The following is a 24,519-nucleotide window of genomic DNA, read 5'->3' as shown; positions in this document are numbered from 1 at the left end:
ATTCAGAGGTTTCCTGACATCCACTAATGTATGAAAATCCACAGAACCACAAAAAAACCTGTTTATATAGATATAATCACTGAACTGCTTCCATACAATTAGAATAAGTAACAAGCAGACAGTAACTGGATAATGAGTACATGCAGTTAAAATGTGATATGAACCTTGTGCTCCCCCAGTCTACTTCTCATGTTATTAAACATGAAAATAAATCTGTAAGTTGCATCATTTTAGATCAAAATGTATTTCAGGTGGGGAAAAAGTAACGAACCTTTGTGTGGCAGTGTTGACTACTACAAATGATCACTGATTATTTAAACCGATGACACACACGTGTTTAATAACAAGAGCAGCTAAACAGTAATTAAACAAAGAAAGCATTTATTTATGCAGACCGATGCCTGAATGCCTACATAAATCAAACTGCTAAAAGTAAATGCTGGGCTCGGGTGCATGATGTGACTCTTTAATGTTAAGTCTTTCTTGCCAGTGAATTGTTGAGTTATGAAAGGGGACGTTTTCTGTCTCATAGACTCTGTTGCAGTGGTGGATGCTCAGTTCAGCCCACAGCTCAACCTTCACACTGCTCTAAATACTGTTTGACTACTTTTCTACCCTTGGCTCTGGATGGCAGTGAGAACAAATATCCCCAATATGGTGATCTCATACACAGCAGGCCCACCCACCTGCTGTTGAAACCTTCTGTTTGTAAGGGGCAACCAACCAGGATAGCTGGGTTAAAGGGAGAGAAGCTGAAACTGCTTGTTTCATATAGATGATGACCTGTATGGGATTAATGAGGTTTATTTTGAACTGTGAATCATTTAAAGCTGCTCTAGTAGAATCCAAGAATACAAATGGGGTTGTAAATAAACATAATAGGTCCCCTTTTAACTGATAGAATTAAAATGCCATTTAATTTGCATAAAAAGCTGCGTTTCCATCACTTAAATTGGTTATTTTAATGTGTCCCTCGTATGCGAGTGCACGAACAACAAAACAGTCGGCATGAAAATCAGACAGCAGGTCAGACAGTTCACAAATAAAGATTAAAAAAAAATAATAGTGTTGGAAATGACTAAATTCCTATTTTTGTAAAAAAAATAAAAGAAGATTTAAAAAAAGGACGTGAAGATTGTTGTCATGATTTTTTTTTCTTTTTTCAAATAAAGGATGATAACGAATTTTCTCAAATATATTAGTGTTTAGTAAATTTTTTTTTTTTTTACCCTTTTAGTGCCATAAATAAATAATTTGTATCGGATGTTGTTAATTTCTCACTCTGCTCTGTCTCTTTTTCCCAGGCGAGAATAAAGGCGAAGGCAATCGCTATCAACACTTTCATGCCAAAGAACGGTTACCGGCCGGTGGAGGTGAACCCATACGCTCAGCAGCGCTACACATCCTACTACATCCCGCCGGTTTACAACCCCCAGCAGCAATTCCCCTTATACAGCCTCATCGCGCCGCAGGCCTGGACGGCCACACACAGCTTCATCGACCCCACGCTGGTAAGAAGTCATTTGTACAGGTCAGATTTAGGAGAGAAGAAGAAGCCAAAGAGGTGCTGAGGTGTGTACTAGAAATGGCATATTCAACAGTCACTGCCTATCAGGTGAAAAATTTTAAAGCTCAGTCATTTATTACCTAAATGCATTATGATCGTTTCCTTCTGAGACACTTAATCACTCTTTATTCTGTTACCAGGTTGCTCCATTTCACAACAACCAGTTCATCAATGGATTTACATCACACGGTTTCAAACCGACGACGTCGCCCCTCACTGTCAGACACTACTCACCCAGGAACAGGTTTGTGGAACAATGGATTTAACTGGACCTCCTGTCTGATGGCCTGTATACAGAGGTGGCAAAAGTACTAACATTCTGTACTTAAGTAGAAGTACAAGTACTTGTGTTAAAAAATACTTTGGTAAAAGTCGAAGTACTGGTTCAACTTCTTTACTTAAGTAAAAGTAAAAAAGTACAGGCTCTGAAATTTACTCAAAGTAAGAAAGTAAAAGTAGCTCTTTGGAGGACGTTTCTACCTGCTATTTTTGTGTAAAGCTAACTGAACCTTATTATATATTATTGTAATATAAAATAATACATGAGAACACAAACGTTATTCCAATCTAAATTTTAATTCTAATGAATGTACTCAGCTTGAATCACAAACTGTGAAAGGGAATTTAAACACAGCTCTATTCTCTGTGTCCTCCATAGTAGAGGGTGACTGTGTCTCCACCTAAACACCAACATGAGGATACTCAGGGGTTACAGTGGGATTCAGAAGATCAGCTGTAGTGGCTCTGCATGGGGAGAAGAATCACAACTTTCTATTGTAGCTGCAGTAAATGATGTTGGTGTGCAGGCTGTGATCAGCTGACCTGCTGCTGCTGCTGCTCTGAGGTTTACTGCTCTGTGTGGATGAACTGAAGTCACAAAGATGTAACCCAGTATTTCACAGCTATCTGAGCTGATCTCCATCCCCTACACTGACAGCATACAGGCTGTAGAAATGTTGGATTCAGTGAATGAATCTCAGCATCAGCAGCTTTGATTCAAACTCATCTCTGCTGCACTGATGTAACCTGTAACTCTGACCATGAACACAAAGTGCACCAACACAGAGCTTTACTGTAAATACAGTACAACAAGATAACCTGTTTATTACGTACTAAACTGCAGTATTTTCATACAATCTTTGAATTACACAAAGTCAGCATACTTCAGTTTATTTTCCAGTCCTTACCTTTAATTCTAGCCTCTCTTCTTCCTCTCCTGTCCTCTTTCTCCATCTCTGAGTGAACTTCTCTCTCTTTGCTCTCCCTGAAATACAGCAGCTCTTCTTTTAGCTAGCAGACACACTGTGTGACAAACTGCACACACTTTGTGTGTTTGCTGATATTTGTTGAGCATTTAAAAACGTTGCATTTACCTGCCACACGTTACTCCCTTTATGCTCGCTCCTCTTCAGTAGCGCTAGCTAAGCTGTTTATGTCCTGCGAGCATAATTTACGGATTCGGTCCGGCCCACTGTGACCCCTGATTATAGCGCTATAAATGAGACATTAATTACATGGGTTTGTGTATTTAATCCCTTTGTACCCGATAAGCCCCGGTGATGGAGGATACGCAGTACGATTGTCTCTTATATGTTAATATTCCTCCGTTTAGGCTCAGATCGCTTGATGACTGACGGCTCACTGACCGGAAACGCAAACTTCTCCCTGACGTGTTAAAAAGTAACGAGTCTGTTTTGAAAATGTAAGAAGTAGAAAGTACCGATACTTGTGTAAAAATGTAGGGAGTAAAAGTAAAAAGTACTCAGAAAAATAAATACTCAAGTAAAGTACAGATACCTAAAAAATCTACTTAAGTACAGTAACGAAGTATTTGTACTTCGTTACTTCCCACCTCTGCCTGTATAACATTTCTGTCCTTCCAGTTATGAGCGGCATCTCATCTCATTTCGTGTACGTGTACGTACATACAGTTCCAGTCAAAAGTTGAGTGTGTCCAGACTTTTGACTGGTACTGTATATTTAACAGAATAAGAACAACTTGTGAATTTGTCTCTGGCATCAATGGAGTTATTCTTAAAAACTTAAACACAGAATAAGTGAACATATGGTTTTTTGTTTGTTTGCTTCCTGTTTTTTAAACTTATTTTTAGTCCCAGGGATGACGTCCACAGTGTGAACTCTCAGGTTATATCTTGTGATTATTATTTATCTATTTGTTAGTGTTAAAAAAAAAAAAATAAGGACTTTGGGACTTCTAATCCATATGCAGCACAGATGTGCACGTAGAGTACCAGTCCTTGGTCATGCCCATCATCAGTGTACGCTGTCCCATCATCAGTGTACGCTGTCCCATCATCAGTGTACGCTGTCCCATCATCAGTGTACGCTGTCCCATCATCAGTGTACGCTGTCCCATCATCAGTGTACGCTGTCCCATCATCAGTGTACGCTGTCCCAGCTTGCGTCTTACATCCTGCTATTATGTGTTCATCTTCTATTGTCCAGTTTTGGTGAGCCTGTGAGAATTGCAGCGCAGTTTCCTGCTTTTAGCTAACAAGTGTGGCACCCAGTATGGTCATCTGCATCAAGGTCTGATGTGTTGTGTGTTCATAGATGGTGTCCTGCAAACCTTGGCTGTAATGAGTGGTTATTTGAGTTACAGTTTCTGTGAGGGGACTCCCGCTCGCTGGATCGTTTCTCTTTTTTGAGCCGCTCTCTGTAAACCTTAGAGATGGTTGTGGGTAAATCCCAGCAGATCATCAGCCCACCCGGCAGTAGCAACCGTGCCATGTTCAGAGTGACTGAAATCGTCTTTCTTTCCCGTTCTGATGCTCACTTATTATAGTCAATGGAAGTGTGTGCACCGGGCATGAGAGACATGTGCAAGTGATGCATATGTGCTGCAGAAATCTGCTGTTTGGGGCCATTTTACACAGTTTTCTGGGTTTGTATACACTGTACATTCATTGGATCCACAGTGTTTGTAGTGTTCAGTTTAAACACAAATTTAAAATACCTCCTTCATGTTAACTAATATAGACATTTTCCACTGTTTTTCTCAGATGTTTGTTTTCCTTTCCCCGTTTTACACAAACTGAGGCAGTGCTCTCCTCCTCTGCAGGAATCACAGCAAACCTCACCTGAGGCCGACTATCCCCACAGCGGATCGGAGCACTGGGCTACTGGACAACCCAGGCCTCTTTCCCAGCTTCAGCAGCGAGAGGCTCAACGGGGCTCGCAGCAGCCCGCCAACGCGGCTCCCCACCAGCCAGCCCAGAACCAGGTTACCCTCCACTGCAGCCTTCCCCCGCAGGGACACCGTGGGCACAGGGCGAGTAATAGAGCCCACAACCACAGACTACTCCCTGGGCATCGGCCGAGGAAGGTCAGGCACTGATCCGTTACTTCTGTGGTGCAGTAATTGTGACGCTCTCTCCTGACAGTGCAGATTTATAAAGTCTGAAAAAGTGTTATGAGAGGAATTCAACAACTTTTACTCCTGGAACAACATGTGGCGAAATGACCCTGTCAAAGTTCAAAAGTACAAATGTATTTATTGGCAGGAAAAACCCTGATTTAATTAAGTGCAGCAAGTTTTTGGTCCTCTTAAAGGAAGAGTTGATGCAAATCAGTACAAGGTGTGGTCACAAAGTTTGGGGAATGGGGCTCTAAAAATCCGAACCCTTACCTGACTTATATTTGGCTAACCTCACATTCAGGTTCATCTCCTGCATCTACGGACCCATTTTGTTTTGGGATCTGTCAGATCTCCTCCATTGTGCCAAAACAACACACAACTCTTTAACTTCATTTTAATTTTTGGGAAGTGGACAAACTCAAAGGGGGCGTATCGTCCTCCTGGTTTCACTTCTCACCACACGCTCCGTTCAGGCTCACAGACTGTCGATTCTTCAGTGTCAAACTGAGACTCAGCGATGATCCTCCACGCTGCGTCAGTTTGAAACAGAAGGTGATGTTTGCTGTCTGTGCAAATTGAAGTCTGGGGCTAAATTGCAGAGCACACAGTGTAAGTGGGCACCTTCCAGCGGATGATCTAAAAATAGCAGCCACGGTGGATGCTGTCTGCACGAACTGGAGATGATGACATTGAGCAGGAGATGAGCCAAATTTAAGTGAGGTGATGTTTTTATTTTTTACGGGCCTGTTCCCAGAACTTTTTGGCCACACCTTGTCCAGAGTAGTTCTTAGCGATCACCTTTACCCTCCGATGAAACATTTACGTCCTGCTGGAGACGGTCTCCTCCAGGATGACAGTGACTCATCATTAAAACACCAGATGAGGGAATATCTTTCAGACCAATGTTTGATCCTCCCGGTTACCGCTCCAGAGGTGTTCTGGTGGTCCAACAGTCTTTAAGCTTTTTGTTTAATTTGTTACTGTATGAAACTTTATGAGCATTGGTATGAGAGTCTGAACTGATCCATTCTAGCTGACGTGTAAGGTGAACTCACTGCTTTAGATAGAGTGGATGTTTGTAAATTGAAGTGTTCTTTTTCTTAAAGGAAAAATGTTTCTGCTTCTAGGAAAAAGAGGGATGAAAAGTTTACAGTAAGTACTTATTTTTATCCTCGTCATTCTGATACATTTCAAACTTTCAGTTCTACAATTTTTGTATTAATTTAGCTTTAAGGAAGCAAAACAAGACGAGTAGTTGTTGGAAAGTGAGTTCACACCCGTTGGCACACTTGTGTTCTGAATCTGTTTGTTGCTGCTGTGCAGAGAGTGACGCCTCAGTCACCGCCTCCTCCCCCCAAACCCCCGTCTCCGAGCTTTGAGCTCGGCCTCTCCAGCTTCCCTCCCCTGCCCGGAGCGGCCGGCCAGCTCAAAACTGACGACGTCTTCGACAACCGACTGGCCAGCAGCGTAGTCGTCGGAACCACCAAGGAACGGGTAGGAACTGATGCTGAACTGAGACTGAGGCGCTGTTTGTCCTTCTTGTACAGATGTAAACACCATTAATAACAAGCTGTATAGGAATACAGCACCAGCTGCCTCAGACTTTTTTTCATTCATTACGCTTCACAACTTTACACATTAAGGTTGTGCTGATGGATATAATCTTGGGGTTTGATGATTGTTATATTAAATTTAGTCTACGTTAATCTACCTCGTCACATAAGCTGGTCTAACTGCACTCTGAATGTGCAAACGCCCCCAAACGACGCCATAAACGAGGACGACTCAGTTCACTTTAATCATTAAGTAAAAAACAGAAAAAAGTGCACACAGCACAGCACATGAAATTATGACCTCATGATGATCTGTGGTCAGTCATGTTGATGCTTCATTTTCATGAAGGGTCAGTTGGTGCGTGGTTTTGAATTGTTTCATAAACGGTGGTCCGGTGCATCCTCTGCTAAAGGAAGCACCGAAGCACCTTTCCTTAGTATTAACAGCATTCAGCTAGTTTTTATTATGGCTGCCATGTCAATATTTCTGGGTCACTGCAGCTATACCTTCAAATATTCAATTTATTTTTAAACCTCATTTAACCAGAAAGTGAAACTTAATGAGTTTTTCAAGAGTGTCATGGGCCACAATGGGCAGCATTAACCTAACATTTTTTATTTTTTAAATTATGTGGAAAAACTCCTCCTCCTCCTGCTGACAAATGTAACATGTGACTCGAGCTGCTCGCTGTTTGTTCGTTGTTATTGCAGAATGTAAGTGTTGAGTCCAGCAGTGGAGGCGCTCACTCTCCAGCGGCCCCCAGAGAGCCTATGCGGTCCTCCACCTCCCCGATGGCCGCAAGCTTCCAGCCCTCGCCGACCACCCCGACCACGACCTCCGCCTCGACGCTGACCCCTTCCCCTGGCACGCCACACAGTCCCGCCCCCTCCCTTCCAGTAACGTAAGAAGCACCCTGATGGTACTGAATGCAAATCTTTTTACTGACTGCTGTAGGGAGTCGGACTTTAAACATACACGGCTTTTACTGAAATGCTGTCATTACTTATCATAACGGTTCTAGTATCTGTTAAGAAAAGTGTGCAAAACGTTAGCCTGCTAGTCAGAGAGGGAGAGGATGTGACGGGAAAGGTGGCATCCTCCCATGAGAGCAACCTGACACCGCAGGGACAGAGGGGTGTTTTCCAGGAAGCTTGTCCGCCTATTTCAGATCACAGTAGCTCGGAAGTGTGAGAGAAAATGGAAATTACTGGTATTAACTAAAGAGCAGGCAGGGCAGCCACATCCCATACCTGCAGTGGCACTGTGACAGTTTTTTACAGCTGTGACGGTGTCATTTTGGATATGTCAGTTATTTGGCACAGTTAGGCTTCATTCTCTCACCCTGAAACAGATGAGCTACTTTCAGCTGCTCCCTTATTCACAGGGGGGGGGTCACCACAGCGGGTAGCTCGGCATGTTTGATTTGGCAGAATGTTTATGCCCTCCCTGACGCAGTCCCAAAGGTATTCGTGTTTCCCCCCGGCATTGAACCAGGGATCTTCCGCTTGTTAGGCAAATGTGTGAACCACTAATAACTTCTAAAATTGTTTAAAATGAGTCCTTTCACATTAATATTGCAGAGGCTTTGTGTGTTTAATACTTCGCTCTATGAGAGCTGCTATCCTGGTATAATGTGTGCTTTGCTCTGATGGAGCAACAAAGTAATTGTAGACCAGCAATTTGGGATTAGCAACAGAAGGTCATCTGCTGATTATTTTATGTATCAACGAAATGACCTCTTGTTTTCTGCATATGCACATAAACATGTTTCATTGTCTTGGCTCCAGAAAAAAGTGTGTTCCTTGTGTTGTCTCCACCTTTTGTACTCCAGCTGATGTATGAGGTGTAACCCAAATGTTCTGAATGATCCCGATATTTTGTAATGTGGTGTTTATGCTGCAGACAGGCTAAAGACACAGTTGTACATTTGTGTCAGTGTGGGAGCTCAGAGATTCCCTGATTATGCAGAGAGAGGTGCTGCAGCAGCTGTTGAGAAAACTCAACAAAATCTTGACTCGCCTCGAGCTCCACAACGTTAGTCGAGTTCATCCACTTTGTGAAATGAAATTCAAGCTGAAGGATCATCATTTTGAGATCCACGGCAAAGCAACAAGTACAAGGAGACATAATGTGACAGAAAGATGTAAAAATAGCAGCAGTGCTTGGGGGGAAAAAAAAAAAAAAAAAAAAAAGGTCCAGCGCTGCACAAGAAGCTGATCTTTAATGAGCTTGGCCACATTAAGGTTTTTTTTTATTAGGCACATTTGGAGCTTTCTGATCACCTCTTGTCTTTTCAGTCAGCAGTTTGCATCATCTTATCACTGTAGTTATTATTAGTTATTATGGACCAGCAGTCCTCCTGAGTGGTGTTACAGGCATCATCCTCTCCTAATGCCATTGGCTCATGTTTGTTTATTACAGAGAGGTGAAGGTGACAGAGGTGAAGCCGAAGGAGGTGCAGCTGTCTGTGGAGCGAGTTCCCGGGACTCTGTCCACTGCAAGCAAATCGGTGCAAGTCAACGGTGCTGCCACAGTCAGTATTGATTTCTGCTTTTTTATTTATTTATTTTTTCCTGCCGTCACCTTTTTAATATTTGCTGCCTCTCAGACACCTCAGTCACCATTAAATCGATCCAATCATGAAGAAAGGAGGGCAAATTAATTGCACCTTAATCCTGCACGGTCTCGTATTGATTTCGATTGCAGACAACTCAATGGTTTAGAGGAGAAAGTCGTGCATTTTTAAAACAGACATACGTAGCAGCCAAGAATGCTTCACTCGACCTCCGAGGCAAATTTCCACTTATGGCTTTAATTTAGGTCAATGTAAGGTGTCAGAGGAAAAGGCATCTTAAAGAAAAATCAAGCTTTCCTCTGAACTTTAGCCTCTTTTTTTTTTTTTTTTTTTTAATATAGCAGTAAAACACGAGCCAAGGTCTAAAACCTGCTGCTGCTGAAACAGGATGGCAGAACACACACACACACACACACACACACACATACACACACACACACACACACACACACACACACACACACACACACACACGTAGGAGTGAACAGAAATGAAGCTGGCAAATTAAATACCATCCACACGCCAAATGTTAAATAATCATGTCACTGCCGTCACACTGAAACCTCTTAATCTGAGATGTTCAGGAGCCAGAAGTCAGCTTAGTTAAAGTGTTTATTACAGTATTAAAGGGAGCTTTTGTAGTGGTGGGCTGTCCACAGTATTAGTCATATTTGTAAAAATTGAATTGACATGTGTCTGAATCTGCAAACACACACCCTTCTGTTTTTTTGTGTGCGGCTATGTTTATTGTTTGTTAATAAATAATGTTGAACTGATAAAAATTGGCCTTTGGACTGCTTAATAATATATGTAATCATTGTTTTAAATATTATCTATTATGTTACTGCATTTTAGGACACAGTAAATCTTGTGAAAGCTGAACTTATAAACAAATTATTGGCCAAATTCCTTAATTTATCAGGATTTTAAATCTTAATGTTTCAGTCCTGAGGCTACAGTTTCTGCCCGTGTTAACACAACTCGTGAGCAGAGAGAGACAAACACTGAAGTTATCTCCTAAAGATCTTCAGTGTACCAGTGATAGAGCAGCCAATCATGGTTAACCTTAGTGCTCTGTAGCATTAATGATTTAGCCCACCATAGCTGGTGAATATAAGTGGACAGATATCAGCTGAGCAGGTAAAGAAACATAAATCCCGCCCATTTCCTGGTTCTTTTGCAACTTCTGACCTGGAGACCTTCCTCCACATCCAGGGGATCACTGGGGCTCTCTTTCTAAAGGCACATGTTCAACAGCCCTAAGCCTTTCTAGGTATCACATGATAGAAGGTGCATATGAGAAACTAATGTCAAATTAGATAATAGCAGTTCTTTAACCTGCCAGCTCGCTAGTACAAAATCTGTGCGATGCCACTGATATGCAAATAATGGCAACAATAGTCTGGTGCATTCACCACCAGATGTGTCTTTCGTTCTGCATGCTCCATCCAGGCAGCTCCCACACCTAAACTACAGCTTTCAGTACTGATGGAGCCTGCGTTGAGCAATGTGCAAAAAAAAATATATAGCTGGAAATGAAATTATCCCAATCTGTTGCTCCTAAAATTGTCCACAGTTCATGGTTGGAAACGACTTCATATTGTAGTCTTTTCCTGACGTTACAAAGTAACTGTTGTTTTAACATAAACTTATCTGGCAGGGCACAATCTCTGCATCACATCCACCCTCTGATGATGAAATGTTCATTACTGTGACCCTAGCAGATTTCTGCGTACTCACAGATGCAGAATAAATAACGATGATGTAACTCTATCACACCGTCCAGTTCAAGGTGGAAATGAAAACTATTGTTGTTCACACAGTGCCAGCAGACGAGCCGCGTCAGAGTGTGTGTGCAGTGTTTTTACAACCGTTGTGTTTTCCTGCTAGGAGCTGAGAAAGCCCTCCTACGCTGAGATCTGCCAGCGGGTGAAGGATGCCCCGACGTTACAGCAACCACCCACCCCCAAGGAAGCCAAGCCAGCCTGCGCCGTCACAGCAGGCGAGGAGAGGAAGTGCCCTGATGCCTCCGCCCCCGCAGGGGAGGCCAAGGCCAGAGAGACTTACCACACCTCCTCCAAACCCGGCTCGACGGCCGTCACCACAGGCAGACCCCCAAAGGAGGTCCGAAGGCCGGGCGGGCGGTGGGCCTCTCCACCCCCACACCCAGGGAAAACCCCCAACAAAGATTCCCACCACACCCCACCCAAGTCCCCACAGTAGGGTGACTCCCTTTCCCTCCTCGAGTCCTCCAACCCCACTACTATGCTCCACAGATGCGTTTAAAAAAGGAAATACAAGTCAGGGCTACTTGATACTTATATCCCAGAATCACCAGTCACAAACAAGCATAGAGGACGCCTTCTTTTCTGGATCAGGGCTTGCAAACAAAAAGCACTTTACTGTGCATGTAGAGCACCGTTGGTTTCTTTTTCTTTATATTCTATTTATTTTTGTTTTGTTTTTTTAATTTTCAGTTTTATTTCTGCTTTTCTCTTTTTGCATTATGTAGTGGTGTCAGCCTGTCAGCTGGCACAGACAACACTGAAATTTATTCTCTGTCCAAATGGCCTTTTGGGATTAAATTAGTCTTGTGTGCGCGTGTGTCTGTGTGTGTGCTTGTGTGCGTGCGTGCGTGAGAGAGAAGCAGCAGGGCATTGTTGGAAGCCACCCCAAAGGATGATGGGAAAGGGTGCATAAAACAGACTCCATCTTGTTTGGCTCTCATAATGAGGGGTTTGTTTGCATGTAGAGTGGCTCCGTTGTGCAACTTTAAGTATCTTAATTATGGGTCATTATTAGTCAGTATGTTTGTTTTTTTTTCAATACATATTCACATCCATATGCAACTTAACATCAGAAGAAGACCTGGATCCTTTGGTTTACAGATTCTTTTGCAGATTTATTTACTCTCGATGACTTTTGTGTCTCGTTTTGTTTGCAGACTGTTGTACAGTAACTGGTAATCGTCTTCTTCCTCTGATCATTCTCTTCATAAAGGATCACCTCCTGCTGTTTGCTAACATGCTAACCATAGTGTGTGTCTGTGGCCTAATGTGGGGTTAGTGCTATTTTTTTTAAGTGTCACACAGGAAAGGCACACGACTCTAACACAAACGTCGCTTTAAGATAAATTAGGAATTGAGGAATTTGTTGGAAAAGTCTGGAAGCAGGTGAGCTGTTGCTCACACAGCCTCTGTGTGTGTGCGAGAGAAGACATTTAATTAGTTCAGAAGCTAAATTCTCTCCCCTCTTTTCATTTCCTGCGGAATATTATCTTCTCATCAGCAGGGAATTACTGCGGAAGGAAGGAAGATGCAGGGCAGGTTTTAGGCTGACAAACTTCGAATCCAGCAGTGACGATAAAGCCGCTTCTTCCCATCTGAAACGGTTTTGTGTATGCTGGAGGCGAGGAAACGCTGACGAGCAGGAAGGAGGAAATTAACACTAGCTACCAGATACCAGTATAGTAAACACGTCTGTTTACAGGCGTCGTTTGGAAGGTGATTTGGGGGTTTTTTTTCACTCGCCCCTGAAAATCTGCTGAGACAGAGTGACTCATCAGGAGGCTGAGATGTTAAGTTTCCTGCCCAAAAAAAAAGAGGCACAAGTTCAGAGTTGAGTGGAGATTTGATGCTTCCAGTTCAAACCTTTCAAACGGTGGCATGTTTGTAGTTCTCCCTCCTACTTATGGTGCTAGATACCGAAACCTGGAACCTGTTACTACAACTCATCTGATACTGTAAGTACAAATACTTGATTTACATCTGCATCAGTTTAATTGCACTGTTGGCGTTTTTCTCAGACTCTCGCAGGCAAATTCATGTGATTAATCCTCAGTGAAGTGAAAAAAAGGGAATAGATTTTTGAAAATTTGAGGAATAAAACCAGTTTTCCAGGAGACCCTGCTGCACCATCCGCATAGACACTGAAGCCTTTTTGTTCTCTGCGTTAAAGCGTGTGTGCAGCGTTAGATTTCTGATGACTGATGCTTAACGTTTTTTTTTGTTTTGGTTGATGCCGCGTGGATAGACGTGCCGTGGTTTGGATTTTTGACTTTGGTTTGAAAAGTGTGATGAAAATGGGAAGTGGGAAGGTTGACTAGACCTAGTATATTTTTATGAAATTACACAGATGAAGGTAAATGATGAGTGGATGATTATTTCCTTTTTTTCCTGGAATGTGGATTGCAATGTTGAAGCGAGAGAGAGATTTTGGGAGTCCTGTTGGGACTCATGTGGACAGCGTTGAACCAAATGGGAGCCGGAGGGTTTAGGCAGGAATGCGTTCAGGGACCTGTGAGAGTGTCATGGAAAATCCAACCTCGGGGTGAAAATGTTCAGATGTTTTTTTTTTCCCCGAGTTTATACCACTAGGATTGTTGACCTTTTTTTTTTTCCTTTCTGTCAGCATGCTTTGTTGTTGATTTCTTCCAGTTTGTTTGCACTCTTTGATTTCTCCGAAAAAAAAATTGGAAAAGATGAACCGGAGTGCGGCGGGCTTTCCACTCTTGCTGCTTCACTCGGGTTACCTTTGATAAACGGCAGCAGACAGGAGGTAAATTTAAAGCACAGAGTAAGAGGAAACATCCTTTACTCACCTTGAGCAGGAGGTGGCGCCCAGTCAGTCGGAGCTGTTTTGGGACCGGAGCTGGTGGAAAATTTTGATTCCTGCGTCAGAGTGAAGCAGCAGGAGTGGCACATTTGGAGAGGGCAGTTCCAGCTTTGGTTGGAAGGTCTGCCTACTGTAGCAACCACTTTGGCAGATAACCAACCGAGTGTGTTTTAATGTGAATGTAACTGGCTGGAAAAATGAGAATTAAAGCGTTTCGGGGCGATAACGGCTTCCCTCCTCGTTCATGTGCTCGGGTTCATCTTTTAAACGTCACCTCAGATGCAAAAACACCCTTAAGAAAAAAAAAAGACAAAAACCACTGTACTATACACAATATCTGTTTGGGTGGGACCTCGCATGTCTCGCTGAAGTCTTCCTGCGACAAAAAGCATTCTGGGTAATCCCACTAAGAGAAAACAGGAGCCAATCTGGAGAAGGGAAAGCTTCATTTAAAAAGCCTGTACTCCTGGTCAGAGCTGCTTTTGATTTGGACGTTACAGTTTGAGTTTAGTGAATAAATAAAATAAAATATTTTTTTATTATTTTGAAGGACTGAGATGCACTTGGATGGGTGTATTTTTTTTTTTTCTCCTCATTGGTGGAAATGGTAAAAGAGATGTAAATGCACCATATCCACTTATTTATAAAGCAGTGCTGTTTATTCCACAAGAAATATCGTTAAGTTTTCTTTTTTGGGAGAAGAAAAAAATAGAGATGTGTTGATGAGCTCTCTCTCTATAAATATATGTTTAAAAAAAAAAATCCATCCAGTGTTTGAAAAACTTGAATTTTATTTAAACTTGAAAAATGACTTTGCCTTAACTTTTCTACAAGACGAGCATAGAGTTTATTTGTTTTCAGAAAAGATCCCCGACATGTTAACGAAGCGTGACGCGTGGAAAATATTTAGTCAGACGTCACAAGTCTGACTGAGCGAGCGAGCGAGTACAGATCTAACAGCGTTTTCTTTGGTTTCCTCTTTTTTTGTAAAATGTACAAAAAAATGAGCTTTGATTGTTCTTTTGGTTTCTTGTTTATAGTTTCAGGTTTTTTGTTTTTGTGCGGGGGGGGGGGGGGGGTATAAACCATGTAAATGCAAAACTAGTCAATACTGTATTAAACGTGCACTTTGAAGTGTGTGCTTTGCTTGTACAAATGTAAATACCCAGAAAAATATAAGAGGTACCTTAAAATGATTATAAAAAAATATATTGATCCTTGTTAACTATAATGTCGCTATCGAGCTGGATGTAGAATATTAAAAAAAAAATGTGTTGTGCTTTTGGAAATATTTTTCTTTAACTTTCATGGTTTTTTTTAGTTTGGTGTGCGGAGTTTGATTTCTGCAGCGTGTGCAGGTCGTTTGATTGTACTTTTCCTTTTTTTTTTTTTTTTTTTTTATAAAAACTGTGCGTTCGGTCCCACCTGGATGCTCAGGTGTGGCTGTGACCCCGCCCTCCCCCTCCTCTATTTGCACAGTTATGTTGTGGTTCTGACATGGAGGCGTGTCCACCAGCATCCTCTTTAAAGCTCTGGCTTCTTTGTCTTTCGGCTGATTTTGGGGCGTTTTCCTCGTAGTGCGTTTGCTGTTTTGATCGTGAGCTCGACGTCTGAATACTGAAAAAAGACAAAACAAAAAAAGCACTACATGTTGGATTTTTGCTATCTTTCTGCCATTAAGAACTCTGATAACAATGGCAAAACATGATGTGACATAAAAGCTGCAGCTAAATGCATTAAAGAAAAACTTGGGGTAACACTAATATGTAACATTATTAAACCACATGACTGCAACATATTTGTGCATATGCAGCTCAGCAGGTTACATTCAAACTGCAGTGCGTCCACATTAGCTGGGCAGCATGACTGGACTGTAGCTTTTATTAGAGCGTGTTTATAATGAAACAGCTAAAAGGAGCTAAAAGTCTTTGTTCTGGGTAAAATATCCACTAACTCGGCTTAATGATGGCCATCTCCAAGGGTTTATTTTGTGTTTTTGTCTGAAGAGGTCAAACTTTTCTGCTTTCTGTCCATATTTTAGGATGAGTGAGTATCACAGTTGTTTTGGGGAAACGAGATTTTTTTCCCCTCCTTGAGATTGAGACGAAAACATGGATACCAGCCTGAGACCAGGAGGAGCTGAGGCTAGCTTAGCAGAAAGACTGGCTCTGGTTTAAAGTTTGAAAATGTGTGTGAGTCTTTTATGAGTTTTAATCTCACTAATCAGCACGTTTGCCTGCATTTCCCAAAATAAAAGTTTACACAGAACAGTCCTGAGCAGGACTGAGTTCTAGTTTTGAAATACTAATACGGTTTTGATAAACACCGTTTCTCCCATTTAATACTTGTTGAAGTGGTTTTTAAACTCGGCACTACGATGCACCGTGGACCTGTTTATTAGAAGGTTTCTTGGAGCTTTGTAGCTAAGCAGGTTTCAGATTTATCTTTGATAAATTGGAGGGTTCAGATTGTACTGAGCTGCAGAACAGAGGCAAAGATGATCTTGGAGAACCATTCAACTTCCAGTTAATCAGAACTGAACAGAAATGTGCTGTGTGAGATATTCCTGAGTGAACAGGCGTGAATGAAATGGCTAAAATAATCATTTATACCTGTATCAAGGCAAAAAAAAAAAAAAAGCCCACATTTTCTTTGAATTTTCAAATACATTATTGATAATGTGTCCGATTTGAAATAAAACAGTTTTTTCCCATAAAATGCTGGAATTCTGCTAATCCTTACAGATGGATCAGATAAGGATTTACAACAGGAAACACTCCTTTGATGGCTTTTTCAAACCGTAATGTTAGAAGTGTAAATAAACCACAACAGAAACAGAAGCAGCTGTCGTGACGCCAACAGGATGCAGTGAAGTGGTTCACGGTGCATTGATGTCTCTGAGACACTCAAAGGCATTTTACTACAGTCAAAACCTGTAAAAAAAAAAAAAAAAAATCTAAAAATGGAGCTTTTATGTATGATTTCAACCCCTTCTGTCAGAAACATGGTGAAGAAAAGTTCACTGGAAGTCCAAAGTGGGAGTTGTTGAGTATTTAGAAGTTCACTGAAGTTCAGAGGTCCCGTGTATCTGAAATTTGGGCTTTAAAGCTGGGCTGGTTGAAATTCTGTTCAAGACTAATCTGGCCGCCGGCTGCACATCGGTATTCTCCGTTTATCCATGTTTCTTTTTTTCTGTGGGTTTGAATTGGGGTCCAATAATGGTGTGGACTGATGTAATTAGGTAAGAGTTTCAGATGCTGCTGTTTGAGAATATGGACAGAAACCGAGCTTCTCAGAGAAAAACCAATCAGAGAAACCCTCAAATCTCAAAGCTGGTGAATGAACAGCTAAACAGACTTTGACTTTGAAAAGAGCGATGCTCGGTGGACACTTAGTGGTTTAGTCGAGGTGATGCCCATCAAAAAGGTTCCCAGTCGAGCACATCTGGACGCACTCGACACTCGAGGTGGGACATTGTTGCCAGTGTTGGTTCGCTTGGATCGTGCGTTTTGAAGAAAGAATGAAGTGAATCGTTGGGTTTGTTGTGATCGGGGCAGTTGGAGCTGAAGGTTTCCCACCCAGGTGTCGATGTCGGTGCGAGACATCCTGTAAGCCAAAAACCTTTTTCGACCTGCTTAAGAGGTTTTTTTTTTTTTTTTTCCTTCTGATTAATGTTTGTGATTTCTTGTTCATGTTCATCAGCTTCGAGGCTTCCTCTCCTGAGAAATAAATGTACAAGTGTTTTGTTTTTGGTTTGGTTTATTGGGGGGGGGGGGCTCAACTGGAATGACAGTAGTTTACCTTGTTCAGAGCGAGGTTTCTGGCACATACAGGTTGGGATGCCTGTTTAAAACCATTTGATCAGATGTGGACTGCAGCTCGACGTGGCAAAGAGAACCAATAACCGTGCCATTATACAACAGTCGTTTTTGTCTTGACTGGGCAGTTTAACCTGTACATACATAGCTGAGCGCTTGCCATCTCGAGCTTTTTTTTCCTTTTTTGTTTGTTTTTTAAAGATGTGATATTTCTGTTACTGGACGTCTGTCAGCGACTTCTAGAAAACCCTTCAGTTCGACGCCTGTGACTGTAGGAGTGTTTTTAACGTGGTGTAACTTGCGGCGGATCCCCCGCCTGAGGTCGAGGCGTCCTCTGCTTCTCTTGGCCTCGAACTTTCAGAACACAAACTGGGTATCCCTGAACTGTGAATGTGTGCATGTATGGAATAAAAATAAAATGTACCACCCAGATATCCAGGCCGATGCAAAAGCGACTCTTTCCAGAAGCGCAGTACCTCAGACTGGATGGTACCGCTTTCAAAGGGATCTCTTATTTTGGCGGGAAAAAAACGCCGCAAGCTCCTCACGCCTCTTCGGTCTTGCCGGCATTCACGCGGACGCTCAGCGGTGGCGGTGTTGAAGGAGCTGCTTTTCCTCGTGGACTTCTGCATGGAGCGTCACACTTCATATCAGCCTGGCAGTTGCCTCAGTCCTTCCTGTTCACCCATTTTGACAGTGCCATTGTTTCTTTGGTTTTTTTTTTGGTTTTTTTCCCCCATGAGGGTTGCATCATGTCGTAAAAATGGACCCCCTTGTGTTCGACTTATTTTTTTTTAATTTTGTTTTTCAAAGATGTATAACAATGAATGCACACCAACTGACTGGACAAGGACTCTATGAACTCACTGTGGTTTAACTCATTAACACTCTTACCATGCTACGCTAACAGCTGTGGACAATCGATGACTCCACCATGTTGGGGTTCGGACAGATAATTTTGCCTAATGACACCTTTAACAGATGTGGAATGGAGGTTTGCGATCAAGAGGGCTTCTGTTTTTCTTTTTTTTTTAATCTTGATTTTTGTTTTTTCTGTGTCTTTTCTTCCATTGAGACTGGAATCAAGCGTACATGTCAGCTATAGATAATTTAAGTTACTCTTGTGTCATGATGTAAACTGTCTAATTTGGAGAAAAAAAATGTAGCTTACTGAAAAATAAAGATTTAGGCACTGTTGAGGATCCACTGTGTGCTTTGTGTTTCCAAGAAATCTTCAGTGTACTTATTCCCCATAAAGGTTGAAGTATTCCCCATGAAATTCTCATTTTAATGCCAGAGTGCATTATAACAGAATGACACTGTTGGCACATGCATAATTGTGCACATAAGCATCAATACAGAGCCATCACATCACTCACAGGCAAAGTACAGCCTGAGGGCCAGAAGACTGTCTCATGCTGGCCTGCATCCTCCTCGAAGGAAGAAAAAGCAGCTCAATCCCAAAAGACTGTATATAAAAGATGGATATAGCCACTGTTTTTGGAGCCAGAAGTCTCCTGTGATTGGATGAGAGGGTGCGGTGCCAATTTATCACCTTAGCCCAGCAAGGTTGGCTAGCAAGTTGCTTCTGTATGTGTGAATCACACAGGCAGAGTTGCCTGCTATTCAGGTGTAACAGATTGAGAAGATACCAGAATTTTATACTCACCAAAACTAGAGCGCAGAGGTCTTGGATGAGTTGTACGATGCAGCGGGTGTTATTGTTTGGGGGGGGGAAAGTCCTCCAAAAGGCACAAACGTGGTGGAGAGGTGCAGTTCAGTGAGTTGAATTAGTGGAGGTGATGCTTAGCAGACAGATACTCACTACAGCACACCTGTCAAGGTAGTCGTGCCCCTAATGGCAAAACTACAAGCTGCAGAAAGTTTGTCTGCCAAACCGAGCCCTGGTTTCATAGGAGGGGGGCCTGAAAGCTCTGCCTCAAAATACTGCAGGAAGCACAAGTAAGCCAGCAGTCTGAGAGCGACGTGTCCGTTAGGATCATAAGGCCTTAAAGATACGATGGGATCTGATTATTAGAGAATTTTTAAGTGTGAAAAAAAAAAAGTTTTTTAAAATGATTCAATTTGAGATTTAACAAGAAGTCCGTGAAAAGAAGCCAATACAGGAAAATTATGGTTTCTCTTTGTGGTCCCTGTCGGTGCTCTCGCTGCCAAGTCTTGGATTAACTGGAGGCTTTTCGGGGAACTTTTCAAACAGATTGACATTAATGAATCACAATAATACAATAGTTTTTCAGCATCACTGATTTTAGCAAAACTGCAGATTAAAGAAAGCAGTCCTGCATTTGTTTGATGTGCACGTTGAAGGACATACCCTCATCATAAATGACCGACCGCAGCCCGAGGAAACGCCATTCAGAGGAATGGATACCAACTTTAGTTCACAGAAGCCCATTTTCCACTGACCCAGTGCCAAGTGCTCGAACCGTTAAGCGTTTTTTTCCACCACGAACTCACTCAGTGCTCGTCCCAAAAACAGGTTCAGCTCCAGCGCTACAAGCTAGCTCGTCTGGAACCAAGAACTCGTGACGAAAGCGGCAGAAGGGCGTGACTCTGCCGTCTCAACGTAAGGTTTTCTACCGCTGTTTCACTGCATGCTGTGATTTTCACGGCTGTGAATTAGGTTGGGCCCTAAAGCTGAACTTGAATCAGAATCAGAATCAGAATCAGAAGGTTTTTATTGCCATATGGGTGAACAGGTTCACAGCCTTAGGAAATTGCTGCGGTACTTCGTGCGTACAGAAAAAAACAAATAAGTATAAAAACTATAAGACAATATACAAGTATACAAATTGCAAATATACAGAGATATTAGAGCTATAACTATAGCACAATATTACAAAATTACAAAATATACAGTGCAGAGACTAATTAAAAGATAAAGAATGTAGACTATATTCCACTAATATGTACATCAGTGCAGTCAGACAGGTGCATAGACATAGGGTCATCAGCGTTTGTGGAGGGTGGTGGTAACAGTCTTAGGGTAATTGTTCATGAGTCCAACAGCAGAGGGGAAGAAACTGTTCTTATGGCGGGAGGTTCTGGTCCGTATGGACCGTAGCCTCCTGCCTGAGGGGAGAGGGTCAAAAAGTCTGTGCCCAGGGTGAGAGTGGTCGGCTGTGATCCGACCTGCACGCCCCAGTGTCCTGGAGGTGTACAGGTCCTGGAGAGATGGGAGGTTACAGCCAATCACCTTCTCAGCAGAGTGCACAACGCGCTGTAGTCTCTGTTTGTCCCTAGTGGTGGCTCCAGCGTACCACACAGTGATGGAGGAGGTGAGGATGGACTCAATGATGGCAGTATAGAACTGCACCATGGTCCTTGCTGGCAAGTTGAATTTCTTCAACCGCCGCAGGAAGTACATCCTCTGCTGGGCCTTTTTGATGACAGAGGTGATGGTGGGCTCCCACTTGAGGTCCTGGGTGATGGTAGTTCCCAGGAAGCGAAAAGAGTCCACTGTGGTGATGGGGGTGTCAGTCAGGATGATGGAGGGTAGAGGGGCTGTGTGCTTCCTAAAGTCCACTATAATCTCCACTGTCTTCTGGGCGTTCAGTACCAGGTTATTGTGGCTGCACCAGGACGCCAGACGTTTGACCTCCATCCTGTAGGCCGACTCGTCCCCGTCTGAGATGAGTCCGATGAGAGTCATGTCGTCTGCAAACTTAATAAGCTTGACAGACTGGTGGTCAGAGGTGCAGCAGTTGGTATACAGGGAGAAGAGCAGAGGAGAGAGGACACAGCCCTGAGGAGTGCCAGTGCTGATGGTCCGGGAGTCCGAGACATTCTTCCCCAGCCTCACGTGCTGCTTCCTGTTCATCAGGAAGTCAATGATCCACCTGCAGATGGGATCTGGCACGTTCATCTGGGACAGCTTGTCTTGGAGGAGATCAGGGATGATGGTGTTGAAGGCAGAGCTGAAGTCCACAAACAGGATCCTGGCGTAGGTTCCCTGGGAGTCCAGATGCTGTAGGATGAAGTGCAGAGTCAGGTTGATGGCGTCGTCCACAGACCTGTTGGCTCTGTAGGCAAACTGCAGGGGGTCCAGAAGGGGGGCTGTGAGGGACTTGAGGTGGGACAGCACCAGACGCTCAAATGACTTCATGACCACAGAAGTCAGTGCCACAGGTCTGTAGTCATTTAGTCCAGTGATCCTTGGCTTCTTGGGGACAGGAACAATGGTAGCGGTTTTAAAGCAGACAGGCACGTGGCAAGCCTCCAGTGAGGAGTTGAAGATGTTCGTGAACAATGGGGCAAGCTCGTTAGCACAGTGTCTCAGTGTGGCAGGCTTGCTGCTTTGTATCAGTTCATATCACAGATAAAAGGACACAAAGCGCGTACTTGTCGTCTTGCTCGTGTTTGCTGTCTGTGTTTATGCTGCAGTAGTTTTGTTTGGACTGTAAAATGTGTTCACAGCACAAGAAAGGGGAGCGTGTTCTCCCACGTTTGTGCCCTTTGGCTTCCATGTGCAGACGAGGACCCGCCCACACTCACACGCAAAGGATCAGCTCGCAAAGCTCAGTGGAAACGCAGGCCCGTTCTTAAGCGTTTCGCTGGTTCACTGGAACTGGAACGAGCACCGGCACCTCGTCGGTGGAAACGGGGTAAGAGTGCAAAATGTCCTGTTTTGTAGCGAATTACAGGTCATAGGTCTTTATGTTTAAGATGTGCCTGTAGTTTGTTTTATCTCGTCTGGAGTCACGTGATAAAATACTGAAAGAAAGAAGTAATTTAAGAACTCCTTTTCTAAGATGATTTTCAGTCCCAGTCTGTACTGGAGTTCTTTTGTGCCTTCAGTGTTTCAGCCTCCTCTGTTAACTCCCTTATATTTATTGTTCTTCTCACTTCCTCTTTGGTAGTGACTTCTGTTTAGTTTGATGTCCCTCTCCTGTCTCATGGTCTTTGATTATCTTCACCCGTGTCCCTGATTACCCTTTTGTGTATCTCTAGTGTTGTCTTCCCCTCAGTCTTTGTCTCAGCGTCTGGTGTCGTCCCCGTGTGCTGTGGAGTGTTTGGTTTGCGTCTTCATTTCATGGACTTTGTAATTCTAGACTCAGGTGTTAAAAAAGGTTTACTTGCCTTCCTGTAAGTGTGCAATCCATGACAGAAGTCCTGCAAGGAGAAAAGATAGAAAGCAAGTTATAGTCTATATGACAGCTGGGATAGGCTCCAGCCTAACACATCAGGGGCTTAGCCCGGCTCAGAAATGTTCAGATTTTCACACAATGACTGAAACATTTTCAAGTTATTTAGAGCCAAAAGGATGTGAAGCATTGTGATGTACAGGGTGTCCCAAAACACTGACATTTTGTAGTCAAAGAACCGGCCAACTGCTGCTCAGATGTTCTCAAAATGCTCTTCAAAGTTAAAGTAAAATAACTTTAATTATTTGGTCATTTTCATTCTTTGTAAAAGCTTTTTCTTTTAAAATGAGAAATTATGCAATTTGTCGGGTGGGCGATGATTGAGTGATCGAGTCATAAGTTGCGTCATATATTTGTGTATCTGGGTCATATCCTGATCAAATGTTACATAGTGATATTCTTACTGCAATAAATGAGGATGATATGGCCAAAAATATGCCTTAAGTTGCATTTCCCATCTTAAATTCAAGTAACCTGCCAATCCAGAATCTGGATCAGATCCAGATGACGTTCAGTTCTTGGCGCTCCACGAGTGAGTCTCAAATATAAGAGGAATCCAACAGGTTTTGAGGGTAGAAGTGCCCGTTTTCATTTTGATTTTACCTTTTATATTTCACTTTATAAGCTGTTCACCTTGCACATGTTGTTTCCTATTTTACAGTACAGTCACGTGTGTGACTGTAGTTATTTTATTTTGACACTGTATTAACACACTGGACCTACAATAGCACAAATAAAATCCCCATAAAATCAGAGTAAATTTTATTCTACTGTAAAAACTGATTAATGAACAATTTTTATAACTTAAAATACAAATAAGTTTTTTAAAAAATGCGTCAGACGGTTTCTTGCCCAACTATTACAGAACAATCAAATGTCACGCAAATTATTTGCACCAATCCAGAAAATCAGTTCCTGTCCTCCACAGACAGAGGGCGCCATCACAGGCCTGACACTTCCAGGTGTGTCCCTCTTCCTGTTGTACACCTGGAGGCAGCGTTTACATTTGAGTCTGCCTCGTCCATGACTACACAACACATTAAACACACACACTACACACTCCAAACACACTAAAATCTCTCAGATTTAAAAACTTGCTGTCTGTCTGTCGTCCCCGTCACTCCCACAACTTTCACTTGTTCCTCAGCAACTAAATGTGACACGTTGCCATATAATTTTTTGATTGATGTGATAATTTTTTTCCACCAATAGGAAAGGATGTTGTGATTATTTTTTCTTTCTGCTAGCAAAGATCCCGTTTTTACTGTTTCTTCCTGCACCCAAACATGCATCACATGAGGACAGTATACAGGACAAAACATGGCGTAAATTATTGATCATAACTCTGGTTTTACTCCGACTACAGACACAATTTTAAAACTGGCGCATAACTGAAAATCTGCACTTTCTACACAAGTCAAAACAGAGGTCATTTCTCAGTATTCAAGCGCGCAAGTTTGTGCTTGAGTACTGAGGAGGCTGCGTCCTACCATCTTAGACTGATGTCTTTTGGATGCGCCGGCGCGTCCCGTCTACTCCATAGGGCCAAATATAGGGATTGTTTTCTTTTTTCAATTTTTCCTGGATATTTTTTGTTTTTACCTTGACCAAATTATGGCAAAAGTGTAATCATGTGATCTGGGGTTCACTGGCCACAGTCAAACAAGCGCGTGCTTGCTGCATTTTCAAGAAAATTCAATAAAAATGCACCAGCTGGAGAACTGACGTGGACGTGGCACAAAAACAGGCGTTCCAGACCTGCTGCAGGTTTAGCAGGAGCTGGACCACCAGCTTAATGTGTGTGTGCGTCACAGGCGATGCGCTTATTGAACATTTGTGAAATCGGT

At 42.7% G+C, this 24,519-nt stretch overlaps 1 protein-coding gene across 2 annotated transcripts in view; it reads left to right on the top strand.

Moving 5' to 3' along the window:
• The window catches only part of larp4b (La ribonucleoprotein 4B), a 50,160-nt gene extending 35,416 nt beyond the window's left edge, over nucleotides 1-14,744 (top strand). Inside the window, exons 10-17 of one of the 2 annotated variants that reach the window (XM_030752748.1) lie at nucleotides 1,305-1,511; nucleotides 1,708-1,811; nucleotides 4,650-4,913; nucleotides 6,074-6,098; nucleotides 6,270-6,440; nucleotides 7,211-7,401; nucleotides 8,922-9,033; nucleotides 10,966-14,744. In XM_030752748.1, the coding sequence (XP_030608608.1) occupies nucleotides 1,305-1,511; nucleotides 1,708-1,811; nucleotides 4,650-4,913; nucleotides 6,074-6,098; nucleotides 6,270-6,440; nucleotides 7,211-7,401; nucleotides 8,922-9,033; nucleotides 10,966-11,298 (1,407 nt within the window). In that variant the 3' untranslated portion in view covers nucleotides 11,299-14,744. Of the gene's footprint in view, nucleotides 1-1,304; nucleotides 1,512-1,707; nucleotides 1,812-4,649; nucleotides 4,914-6,052; nucleotides 6,099-6,269; nucleotides 6,441-7,210; nucleotides 7,402-8,921; nucleotides 9,034-10,965 lie in introns of both variants that reach the window. The other variant, XM_030752747.1, reaches the window with a different exon arrangement.
• The last annotated feature ends 9,775 nt before the right edge of the window (nucleotides 14,745-24,519 follow it).

This window comes from Archocentrus centrarchus, chromosome 17 (assembly GCF_007364275.1).
Source record: "Archocentrus centrarchus isolate MPI-CPG fArcCen1 chromosome 17, fArcCen1, whole genome shotgun sequence".
Lineage (NCBI taxonomy): Eukaryota > Metazoa > Chordata > Actinopteri > Cichliformes > Cichlidae > Archocentrus > Archocentrus centrarchus.
Note: the sequence above shows the minus strand (reverse complement) of the source record. Positions and strands in the feature narration are given on the sequence as shown.